Raw genomic sequence first — 12,511 nt, forward strand, 5'->3', positions numbered from 1 at the left:
TGTGCCCCAGTCCTCTGCTGTCCCCAGCTGCAGAGTCTACCTACTCCACTGAAGGAGGGTGCTTTCGTAATTCCTGGGATGCTATCAAAATACAGAGCAAAAAGGTGTGTGCTCCCTCCCCAAGTGAAGACCAGGTCAGGCTTCCGGGGCATCTCCAACACCAGGGGCTCCAGCCCACAGCCCAAGCAATGCCCGTGTGTGTGTGTGTGTGTGTGTGTGTGTGTGTGTGTGTGTGTGTGTGTTTATCCACCCGCACTTGACCCGGATCTGCACCCCCGCGCCCGTGGCTGTGGGGTCAAGAGGGCGCCCTGGAGGCTTACCTGAAGACTGTTGAAGATGACGAAGAGGACCTGCATCCAGAAGCGTCTGTAGGCCACGTGCAGGCCTCCCCAGAGCCATGTTGCAGAAATCAGGGCAAAGAGATACAAAATCAGCGGGATTTCTAGAAATCACAGAAGCAAAGAGGCTATGAGCTTCGTTACGCCCCACAGTCACGCGCCAAAACGCGCGTGCTTTTGCTACTTTTTGTAACAGGTTTTCCATGTCTGAGGGCTCAGGGTAGATGCAGCCCTGGAAATCCTATTCTTGCACGGGGCTCTGCCTCTCTGAGGGGGTCCCCAGGCCCGGAGAACTGTTCCTCTCCTCGTCCGCCACCTGCTGGCCTATGCAGGAACTGCCACGAACCGCTGGAGTCTGCGTTGCTTTCAGAGTGGAGGCAGGCAGCCCGGGAGCCCCAGATTGGCACAGTCAAAGCAAGCATTTAAAATTGGAAAGCAGATAAAGAACTCTTTGAGTGGCAGGAAACAGGTGTTTCCCCTTTTAAACATTTTTTTTTTTTTGACTGAGAAGATACCAGAATTTATTAGGAAGGTAAAGAGCAGGGCTGCGTGTGCATGCCGCTTGTCTGTGACTTTCACAGCAGATTTCTCTGGGACAAGAGACTTTATGACTCCTATCTGCTTGTGACTTTCCTTTGCTGTTTGGATTTTACAATAACTTTGCAAGTGCAACTTTATCATGTGAAAGGCAATCTGTACATTACTCTCTGAATATTTTGCTGTGTATCTTCTACGGAGGTATTTTCCTGCATGTGCACAATATCGCAAGATCAAGAAATCTACCTGATGGAAACATTAGTACCATCCCCAGGTTCCCCGCCTCGCACAGCTGACATGCCTCTGCGGGCTCGGGAAATCTCTGATGGTTCTGTGTGTCCTTGACTGTCTTGACCCCCATAACCATTAATCCTGACTTGTCTGCTTCGTTGGGTTAAGAAACGCCTAGCAGACTCATGAAACGTGCTCCTGGGTGTGCTGACGGGTCATGGAGGTGTGACCTCAATTCCGCAGATCGTCCGCGGCGGGCCTTTGCAACACGCGCCCGTGCTCGCTTCCAGGCTGCCTCTAGGTGCCCGGTGTTGCTCCACAGCGCCCTCCACCGTGATACATCTCCCTTGGAGCAGGCTACCACCGACCAAATCTCCAGAACCGCAAGCCAAACTAAACTGCCGTAACTTGTGGGTGGTGGGCATTGTGTGGTGACAGGAAAATGATCAAAAGAGAAAAACCGGTACTGAAGGAGTAGAGGCGCTGCCATGATGTTTGACTGCGTGGTTCAGAAATCCTTGACACTGGTTTGGGGAAGAACTTGGAAAAGTTTGGAGATGTGAACAAGGGAAGCCCTAGAACACTGGGAGCAGTGCCTGGCGGGGCACACTGCTCAGAGACCGGGGTCCTGAGAGGAGTGTGCACGGGAGAGGCCGGGCTCAGCAGGCTTCGGGGGCAGCAGGCCCCACAGGCTCAGCAGGCTTCGGGGGCAGCAGGCCCCACAGGCTCAGCAGGCCGCTGCGCTCCCAACCACGTCTGGGATGCGCTGGCACCAACACTTCCAATTTCAGCCCAACACCATCAGCTTGTCCGAGTTTTCTCCCTTCTGTATTTTATAACTGCTTTATCTTTCGGTGAGAAATCTGTTTCTGTCTCTGTCTATTCTGGTTTTTTTTTTTTTTTTTTTCCAGTATGAAGTGAGCTAAATTATATCCTCAAACCTTTTTATTTTGAGACAGTCTTGTGATATTGCTAAGCTGTTCAGGCTGAGCTCAAACTTGTGATCCTCCTGCCTCAGCCTCCAGAGTCCTGGAGTATCGGTGTGAGCTGCCATGCTTACTCATTACTCTTAATTTACTTCCGCTTGGTCAGCTCCCGTGTGACCAGCGTGCCCTTGCCCGCACCCCTTGCGTACAGGGCCTTCCACACACTCAGGTTCTGGCACTTCCTGTGGGGCTGCACCTGTCTCTCTCAGGCTGGCTCCTGACTGACAAAAGCACTACTATTTGACCTACCTATATCACTCTGTGTACAGACTTGAAGGAATACAGACAACATACTATGGAGACCTACACGTCCATGCTTATCCTTTTTTCTTTTTTTTTTTTTTTTGGTGGAACTGGGGACTGAACTCAGGCCCTTGCGCTTGCCAGGCACACGCTTATTCTACTGAGCCATCTCCCTGGTCCCCTACATGGCCCATGTTTACTGCAGCACCACACACACAACAGCCAAGATTTGGACCAGTTCAGCTGCCCATGGGAAGATGAGCCGATAGAAAATATGTGTTGTGTACACACAGTGGAGTATTGCTGTGTCCTAAAAATGAATGCTTCTCATTTGCAGAAAAGCGGATGGATCTGGAGATTATCACACTAAGCAAAATAAGCCTGACTCAGAAAGACTAATATCCACATTCTCCGTAAAACACAAGTAGTATCTATAAAAGATGGTAAGAGAGTAGAAGGGAGATGATCCTACTACTTCCTTCATTGCTGGGACAAAACAATGAGGCCCACAACTGCTGGGAGGAGAAGTTTATGCTGGCTCCTATTTCAGTCCATAGCCAGCTGCCTCCAGGGTGGGGCGGTGTGGCAGAGAGGCCAGTGAGGAGGGCTGTTCGTGGCAGGGCAGCAGGAAGCAGAGACAAGGGAGGAGCGGGCAGGGCCCCAGCTAGCGGCCACCTCCCCACCAGGCCCCAGCCCCCTCCCACCAGCAAGTCAGCTACACACCAAGGCGCGCGTTGGGGGTGCGCAGCAGCTGGCAGCCAGCACCGAGGGTGGAGATGGCCCTGCAGCCTGGCCGGGAGGTGGGGAAGCGCTTGGTGGGGCCCAAGTCAGGTACAGAATTGCCGCTGGACGCAGAATCCACTGCTAGGAAGGTGACCCAGAAAGCTAATTGCGGGGGGAAGCTGACACCGCCACACCACCTCATAGTGCCAAGGAAAAATCCACGAACAGATGAGTGGACGGGCAGAGTACAAGGCGTCCACAGATGGCCACAGACTCGCCGCAAGGGCAGCACCAGCCTCTCTTTGCGCGGAAGGACTGAGACGGCCTAGCCTCTGGCATGCGGCTGCGGCCGGGCTCAGCTCAGCAGCAGCACAGCCTCTCGCAAGGGTGCGAGTCTGATCCGGGCCCTGCAGTGATGAGCCCTGGGCGCGTTTTGTTAAGTGAAGCGCTGGACACAACAAGCTGGACACAACAGGGCTCACGATTCCTTTACTGAGGGGCTCAGAATATGCAAATGCATGGAGCAGAGCCAAGCAGAGGGTTCCAGTTGAGACCCGAGGGGACAGCGGCGGGTTATTCTTTATTGGATTTAGGGTTTCTGTTTGCTCAGATGAGAACCGGTAGGACACTCTGCTGGTGGCGGTGGCTGTGTGACACCGAGGATGCACCTGATAATGCTGAACAGTACCATTCAATTTCATGTTACTTCCGCTTGACTACAACTAAGAAAAAGGACTCGCCGGAACTAAGCCAGGCTTTTGTTAGGATGAGGTGCCACTACAGGGAGAAAAGCCATCAAAACACCTAACTAAAACACGTAAATTAGCACGGACTCACTAATGAGATAAACAAAGTAGTTTGAGATGGTTTTAGTACCAGAAATTACTTGTAGAAAGGAAAAAAAGAAGAGAAAAGTGGCCGTTAGTACTACGATCACCCAGAAAGAAGTCAGGAAGCTGGAAGATTCCATTGAGAATATATCCCATCTCTTTAAGTGGAAAATATGATTTCAATGAAGCTAATTGCCATTTTTTGAGAAGTCGGAGTGCTCTAGTATCTGTTTGCTTTGTAATTGCAGCCTTTAAGCTATGCACCAGTGACAATAGTGGCTTCATTATGGAAATCACACCCATTTACATGAGGCTGAAATTTATTCTGTGTTTACAATCTTCTAAAGTACCCACTGTAATTGTGTCTGCCTGACCTACTGATTTTAACAATTTGGGATGTGCTACTAAAACAAACTCATCAGCGTGCAAGGAGGAACACAACTGTGAAACGGGGTGGGCTGGAGATCTTTCAGGGTCTACTTCCAGCGCCAGGCAGCATAACTTCTTTCTTCTTTTGCTGGAGCCAAATTATGGAATGCTTCACGCTAGCACTGGAGCCGCGCTAATCTCCATATGGTTCTGATTTTAGTATATGCGCTGCCGAAGCAAGCACCATGCATAACTTCTAAGGTTAAAACAAAAGACAAATGGAAGTGAAAATATCAAGGAGCCTCATTTCTAAGACGTAGGTCTTGGTTCTAAAATTAAAAGACTCGGGCGAGGCAGTAGCGTGGTCTGCGCCGCGCCTCCCTGCATGCAGGGTCACGGTTCTCCTCCGAGGCTTCTGGCCTTCTACCCTGCAGTTCGTACTCCATTCCTCTACCTACGAGAGCACTGGCACAGGCTCTGCTAACAGAGGGGCTTTGAAGGCCGGATTGCAGCAGACAGGGTGCGGTGTGCCTCAGAGTGAGGCCGGAGCTCTGCGGGTCCCAGGGCTCCCTGCCTGCACATGGGGTGGTGGCTCACAGGGTGGACAGAGCTGTCAACGTGAGGCTCGGGGAGCAGTGACTCTTCCTGGAATCCCTCTGTTTAGTGTCTCAGTGGCAGAGAGACAGGGGAAAGGAGCCGTGGACTGCAATCCCAGCCCCCCAGGAGCAGGGCTGCATGGAGTCCTGCGCCGAAACTGACATAAGGAGCTGTACAGCTGCAGAGACCCAGAGGCTGGGCCACCCTGGCCCCATGCTCCTGCACAGTCCTCGCCTCCATGGTCACATGTGGCCCTCTGCGCTCCATTCCATCCCACTTGAAATGTATTCCCGGGGGCTCGTAACACACTGTGACCCTCAGTCTGCAGACCCAGGCCCTGGGAGGTAATCCAAGGAGCTCCCGGATATCGCTGGTGGGGGAGGGAAGCTCTCTCCTGCATTTCTGATGTAGAGTACCCAACTCTGGTGACGCATGAAGGCGAAGCAGGTGACCCGGAGAGCCGCCTGGCTGGCACAACCCACGGGGCTGCACGGTGGCCATGGAGCACAGTCTACTGGCAGGGCTGCCTTCAGTCTGATTTTTGGGATTATGAAAAAAAAAATGGTGAAAGCCCAGAATTATGGTCTTGCCTTGTGAAGACTACGTATAATTTCCAATTTGCAGGATGTAATTTGGAAGTTAGGGAGAACAACAAAGTCAGACGTGACATCCACACCAGGCTTCAGAGAACCCTCATTAGAGCCATTCCTTTTGCCCCGTACCTTACACTTGCCAGATGGGATCTTCCTGGTGGACAGGGGCAGATGCTTAAGAGCTGGCAATTCTATTTTTTTTTTTTTAATGTATTTAGTATAGGGTCTACAGAGTCTCACTATGTAGATCAGACTCGCAGGGATTTTCCTGTGGTCAGCCTCCCAAGTGCTGGGATTACAGGTGCACACACCACCCTGACCACTGTGCTCTGCCTAAGCAGGCGCTTTAATCTGCAGAGCTATCTGGTTGGCCCTGAACCTGCGATTTTAAGGAATAAATTGATCCTTTTTCTTTTCAGATTAAAAATACCCCTTGGAACTATGGGAAGGGGGATCATTTTGGCTTACAGCCAACAATGATCTTCTTCACACTTCATGAATGATTCATTAAAAAAAAATGATGACAAAATTTCCTGTGGACCAGAAATCTAAAATAAACACGAAATCAGCCAAATAATAACTGAGGACTGGCTTAACCTAGCTTTTTAATGACCTTCCCAGTTCCTTGGGTTATAAAGAGGTCCACAGTCAGCTTCAGACAAGTGTAGTCAACCAACAGCAGTTTCTGACACACCCACCTTAGTAGGACCTCAAAAGTCACGCAGTACACCCATATTTTGAGCCTTGCTAACGTGGCTCATAAGTTTTAGGTTTTTTTGTTTGTCTTTGCCTTTTTGAGAAAGGGTTTCACTATGCAGTTCAGGCTGGCCTTAAGCTCATGCTGTAGCCTAGGCTGGCCTCGAACTCGCAGCGAACCTCCTGCCTCAGCCTTCCAAGTGCAGGATTACAGGTGTGCACCACCAAACCCACCTTCTTATATTTTAGAGATTATGTTACTATGTATCTTGGCTGTGAACAGCCAAGTACTTATAAAATGTAACTTGAGGGCCTGCTAGGACTCCATAGGGCTGTCATTAGTTAGGATTAGTGCGAGTTCAAGACCAGCCTGTGGTACAGAGTGAGCTCAAGGCCAGCCTGAAGTATATAGTGATACCCTGTCTCAAAAAGACAAAAAAAAAAAAAAAAAAAAGATCGCACGGGTTCCACTTGGCTCTGTGGGCTCAAGTCCCATCTGACAACGTCTAGGAAAAGAACCAACCCTAAGGATACAATGACTCCATGTGTGCAGGGACATGCTTCCAGTGTCAGACACGCTGGCTTCCAAGGCTATTTCCCGGTAGATTTTCCTTCTATGCCAGTTTACCCCAGGGGTCCTTTCTTGGTTCTGCGGCTGTGCCAACACTCGCGGGAGCACAGACCTAAATGACGCTGCACTGGGCACTCTCGCCTCCTTTGGCATACCACTAATCTGAAAAGCCGAACCCACAAAATCCTTCCTTTCTGTAACTGAACACATTCCTTCTCCCAATAGCTAGAGATTATCAGGGTGTTGCCTCTCCTAGGAGATGCTGGTAGGAAGCTTTGGGTCTATTATTTACTCTCTTATTAAAAAAGCCAAAAAACAAAAAAAAACAAAACTGTATTTATACATGGGGAAAATGAATACCAGCTCTCCACAGAGCTCTGGTCTCTGCAATTCACCCCTGATACTGACCACAAAGCAGCTGGAGCGAGAGCCGAGGTACAGAAATACCACAGGTGGGGCACAGATTTTTGTGCTTGAGGGTGTGAATGAAGATCTTATGGCTCATTCTGACTAACACACGGGACCTAAGCCCTCGTGGAGAAAAGAAGGGGTATTCATCATATTAAGAAAGAAAACAATCCCATCACCCAACACCGTGTGTACAACTAGCGAGAAGGTGGCTCTTCAAACAGGTGGAATCTTCTTTGGACAATATCTATGCATCAGTGATCAGAGTAATTTTCATCCCTGATGGATCGTTAACATTTTCTTCTTTACTTGTCGATATCCTATGTAGCCTTCGCTTTTGTGAAATTCTAAATTCTGGCTTTCTTTCCTCTTCCTTCTTTTTTCTGCTCTTTCCTGTGGAATTCAAACCGCTGCAATGAGGCGAGTATACTGGTGTCTGTATCTATTCAGAGCTGGATGGCTGATGCTATAGAAATGTTTCTGATGTTCCCAAGACTGAGAAGACTGGAATTTTCTTGCTTGTAGGAGCCAGAACTCGACACCAGCAGGTACTGGATTAACTGATGAGCACTCAGACAGGTTTTTAATTACCACCTCTCCCCACCCCCAGTCCAGGAGTTATGTCTGCCATTCCATTTCTTTTTTGATAATGGGCCTACAATTTTTATGAAAAATTTACAAAAATGATTTCTTCCATGAGGAGAAACAGCTTTAGTGTTTTGTATAACCATGGATTACTTGCAAATACTCGGGTACTGGGAGAAAAGGGTTGGGACAAAGGGGCCATGCCACAGCCTGGAGATTATGTCATTACATTACTGAAGGCCAAACACTGTTCATTTTCACCACCTAGTAGTTTAGGAGCACTGTGAGCTATGCTGTCTTTACGGAACTGTACCACAGAGTTTAAAACTATACATCATCTTTAGTCCTTCTTACAGGCCAACTGTTGATGATGCTTCCAACTATGAATCACTTTCCCTAGTCTCTTAGAGGTTATGTATACTAAAGTTTATAATTTGCTCATGTCAGGCTGAATTAAAAGGAAAAGACCTCTTTTGATATGCATTCTTGTCAACTGAACTCAAAACTGGACCAAGTTGAAAAATGATGGTTGTGTAGGATTTATACATTATATAGAGCCTAAGAGTGGGGAGCTCATACACAAGTACTCTGCAGCCAGACAACTAACTGCATGGCCCTGGCAAGCACGGGGTGAGACTCCGTTCCTATCTGAATAACACGAGGGCTTCCGAGGGAAGGTCCTGTGCACTTGTGAGCACAAAGTACCTGACACGCAGAACACGGAGCAGGCCCACGCAAGGGTCAGTCCTGACTGCTAATCAAGAAAGAGGCATTTTAGCATTCAAAATGCATTCAATAAAACATAACAGAGGACATAGCTGCATTTAGTACTGATGGATCTTACTTTCAAACATCACATAATAAACAAACAAACAAGGCCCTGCAATTAAAGGAAGGAGATGCACAGTATAAGAGTGAGACTTGGTTACAAAGACTCAGGGGAAGAACCGTGGGTGCGTGCACCCGAGGACACCAGGAAGGGCACAGCCTGTTCAGTGCAGGCGCTTCTGGCCCATAGGCCTGTGGGAGAATGAGTTTCACCTCCAGTGGGGCCTTGAAGGTGAGCAGCATCTGCACAAGCACAGGCTCAGGTGAAGGAAGTGGGAACAGGCAGACAGAGGTGGAAAGGCCCGGGCAGCATGGCTAGAGACTCCTGACAGGCCCACGCAGGGCTCACTGGCCAAGGTGAGCGCAAAGGAGCCCTGGGAGCTGCTGAGGAGAGGCGTGGCTGACCAGAACAGGGCTTAATCTCTTAAGAAAACAAACAGGTCAGAGGAAAGAGAGCTGGGGCAGACACAGTGTGCTCACTGGTGGCTGTGGTCCCTCTCGGCCCTGGGACTTGTCACGAGGGACACGCAGGGGAGGGGTAGGACAGCAGCTCCCAGAGCAGAGAACACGAGACTGCAGAGTACTGGCGCTGGCATTAAGCCTCGCCTCTGGTGTGGGTCGCTTGGCATCCCGCTCTCCAGGTGTGCCCGTCTTCCTAGAGAGACTCACTGACCCCTCCTCACAGTGGAGGGGCACTGCCGCACTGCACTTCCTTCACCCGCTGTAGGCCACCTCCACAGGTGAGCTGTCACTACCTGTGCCACTCGGGCCAGCGTGGTGCTTGTGTGGCTGCACTACCCTGTATTTCACTCTTCTTTCAGGTCCCTAGAGAGGGAATAATAGCTGGGTCAAATAGAAATTTTTGATTTTGATCTTAGGCTTTCCTTTTTTCTAATGAAGAGGCTTTTGGCTATCTTTGTCCTTGTGGTGGGGGCACACGGGAGCCTTTCTGACACCATGGTCATGGGAACCCGGCTGAGGCCCAGGCCCTCCACGCCGCAGCTGAGGGCGCTGGCCACGCCTCCGCGCCGCCTATGAACAGTCTCTGCCCCGCCTGTGGCCCACCTTGTTGCAGCCAAGCCTGGCACTCTGGCTTTGCTCCTCCCCCTCCTGCAAGGCCACACCCTCTGCTGGGACCCAGGCCCAGAGTGGAGGCACCCTGGCCACGCCTCTGCTCCGTCTGTGAACAGGCTCCACCCCTCCTAGGAGCCTCAGCTTGAGGCAGGAGACAGGCCAGGAGGAGCCGGCACAGTGAGCTTGCCGTCTCTCCTCTGCAGGTAGGTTAGGACGTAAGCAGCCACCGAACTCCCTCGCCCTTGGCCTCCCCTCTGGCTAAGCCTGCACCAGGCCGCCCCAACCCTGCTTTTAGTTTTCTGAGACAGGCTCTCCATGTGTACGCAGGCCGGCAGTACTCACTGTGCAGCTCAGGCCGGCCTGGAACTCGCAGAGGTCCTTCTGCTTTAGCCTCCTGAGTGCTGGGGTTACAGATGTGTACTGCTATGCCCAGCTGGAATTTCTACTTTTATGTTTTAATCTCTTAGGAAAATAAATAGTTCTGAGGAAAGGGAGCTGGAACAGACAGTGAGCTCACTGGTGGCCGTGGTCCCTCCCAGCCTGGGACTTGTCACGAAGGGACACGCCGGGGAAGGCGTGGACTGACAGCACTCCTCCAACGATGCAGAAGGGTGTCTCTTCCTCCATAGCCCACAGTATAAAAAATTAAACACAAAATAAAAGACAGACCACAAGAAACAGGAAGATGGATCCAGAGAAGGGTAAGCACAGACCCAGGAGTAGGGTGAAGATTCCAAGGGAGGAAAAATGATGCAGCAGGAACATGGTGGCGTTGAAGTGTGGGGAGGTGCAGAAAGGCCTCTGGCCCCTAGGAGGTGGCAGAAGGGATGTGTCACTGCTGTCTAAGGAGATGTCACCTCTCAAGGAGCCCTTCAGTCAGGGCAGGGCAGCACACACAGCCCTGGGGGGGGGGCACACCTCACTTTTGATATCTTGTTTCTGGCAAGAAAACAATGTTTAAAAACACCATCTTCCAGGGACTGGGCATATGGCTCAGTGGCATAAGCACCTGCCTCGTAAACACAAGATCCGGGGTTTGATCTCTGGTACTGCGGGAAAAAACAAAAACAAAAATATCATCTTCCTCTCTGACTTCCTGAGTTTCACAACGTGTGGACGTGGTACTGTGACAAGAATCACGCCAACCACACATGTACACAATCATCACTTACTTACTGATTTTCCAGATTATCTGGTTCTTCTTTCTAGTTCTTTTTGGCAGAACCAGGGATTGAATTCAGGCCCTTTTGTTTGCCAGGGAAGCGCTTATTCCACTGAGCCATCTCCCCGGCACCCTTTTTTCTAGTTCTTTAGTGCTGCCAATCACATCATCTTTGAGTTCTAGATCTTTTCCTTAATGTTCCTCCAGTTGATCGACTTAATGTGTGACCACACATTATTTTGTTGATTACGTATTTCTTTAAAGAATACTATAGATATGGAACCATAATTTAGAAGTAGCTTTATTCTATTTATTTATTTACTTTTTTAGAAGTAGCTTTAAATAGTGAGAATGGAGCTGGGAATGACAACAACACACCTGTTATCCCTGAACTCTGAGAGGCTGAGGCAGGAGGATTCAAATTCGAGCCCAGTCTGGCCAAGTTAATGATTTAGAGACCCTACCTCAAAATAAGAAAGGAGTGGGGATGTGACGGCCCTGGGTTTAGTCCCCAACACTACATACATACACCATATCACACACACACATACCACAACACACACAACCTCATGAATATGGCAAAAAACAATACAAGGAAGGGTGATGAAGCAACAGTGGACCATGTGGACCTGTGAGCATGGGTACACAGGTAGCCATGTGGCTGGCTGTCCTGGTACATTAAAGGGTCACCAGGTTAATGCCAAGTAAGGCAGTGCCCTTACCCGGCGGGGAGCAGATACAGTTAGTGTTTTCAATGTCACAAGATGACCAAAGTCAGTGTTCTGAAATCTTTCTGCTCTCAGGTCAGATTTTTTCTACACTCTTCAGCAATACTCTACATAGAAATTCTGGAGAGATGCATTTTAAAAAATCCGATGCTGCATTTTCATTAACTGAGAGCTGATGGAAGCTCAATCATCCATGGGAAAACAGCTCTTAGATCAAAGCAGTAACATGAATGACTATTTTATGTAGTTTTCAAAGCAACAGAAAGCAATGACTCATTGGTGATCTTTTCCAGATAAATCAAGAAGAGCTTCAAAGCGAGTAAGTCCTTTACAATATGCTTAGAAAATTAAAAGTTCAACTCTCTTTTTATTAATTTGGAGAAGACCAGTAAGGAAATATGTGGGAAATGCACTTAGTAGGTACAAAAATGATGAGCAACTGAGAAGTCTCTATGGGGCTCTGGGCCCAACATGGCCTCACATGGGAAGGTCACACATGCTGATGTTATGCCAAGGGCCAGCCCACTGGGTCCAATGTGAGCTTAGACACAGTCTTGAAATCTGCCTGTCTGTCCATCCATCCATCCCCCCTTCCCTCTCTGTCTCATGGGGACCATACCATTGCTGCCCAGTCATGGTGGCCCACAAGACTAACAATGACTTCCCTTTCCTTCCTTCTTTCCTGTCCCCAGCATACATGATGGACTCAGCAGGAGCGTGCCCTGCCCCCTTCGGGATGACGCCACCCTTAGACAACAGCACCAGTCAGGTGTGGCTGGGACACAGAGAGCTTATGTAGGGCGGCAGCAGCAGGACTGGTCTGTTGTCTGAGTGGTGCCACGGAATGGGGCTAGTGACAGGAACAAGCTTGTGTCTTCGCCTGCTAAGGTTGGAATGGAGAAGGCAGGAACAGGGCCGTCAGTCCCAAGGGGATGACGCAGCTCAGGTGCCACGGGCCAGATTGTGTGTCCACCCCTTGGGTGCACCTGTGGAGCCTGACTCCCCATTTGAG

At 49.7% G+C, this 12,511-nt stretch overlaps 1 protein-coding gene across 1 annotated transcript in view; it reads right to left on the reverse strand.

The window, feature by feature from the left end:
- Positions 1-12,511, reverse strand: part of Adgrv1 (adhesion G protein-coupled receptor V1) — a 479,349-nt gene that overhangs the window by 47,233 nt on the left and 419,605 nt on the right. Inside the window, exon 87 of the mRNA XM_004644067.2 lies at positions 321-442. Within this exon, the coding sequence (XP_004644124.1) occupies positions 321-442 (122 nt within the window). The remainder of the gene's footprint in view (positions 1-320; positions 443-12,511) is intronic.

Source organism: Octodon degus, unplaced genomic scaffold (genome assembly GCF_000260255.1).
Source record: "Octodon degus isolate 3935 unplaced genomic scaffold, OctDeg1.0 scaffold00190, whole genome shotgun sequence".
NCBI lineage: Eukaryota > Metazoa > Chordata > Mammalia > Rodentia > Octodontidae > Octodon > Octodon degus.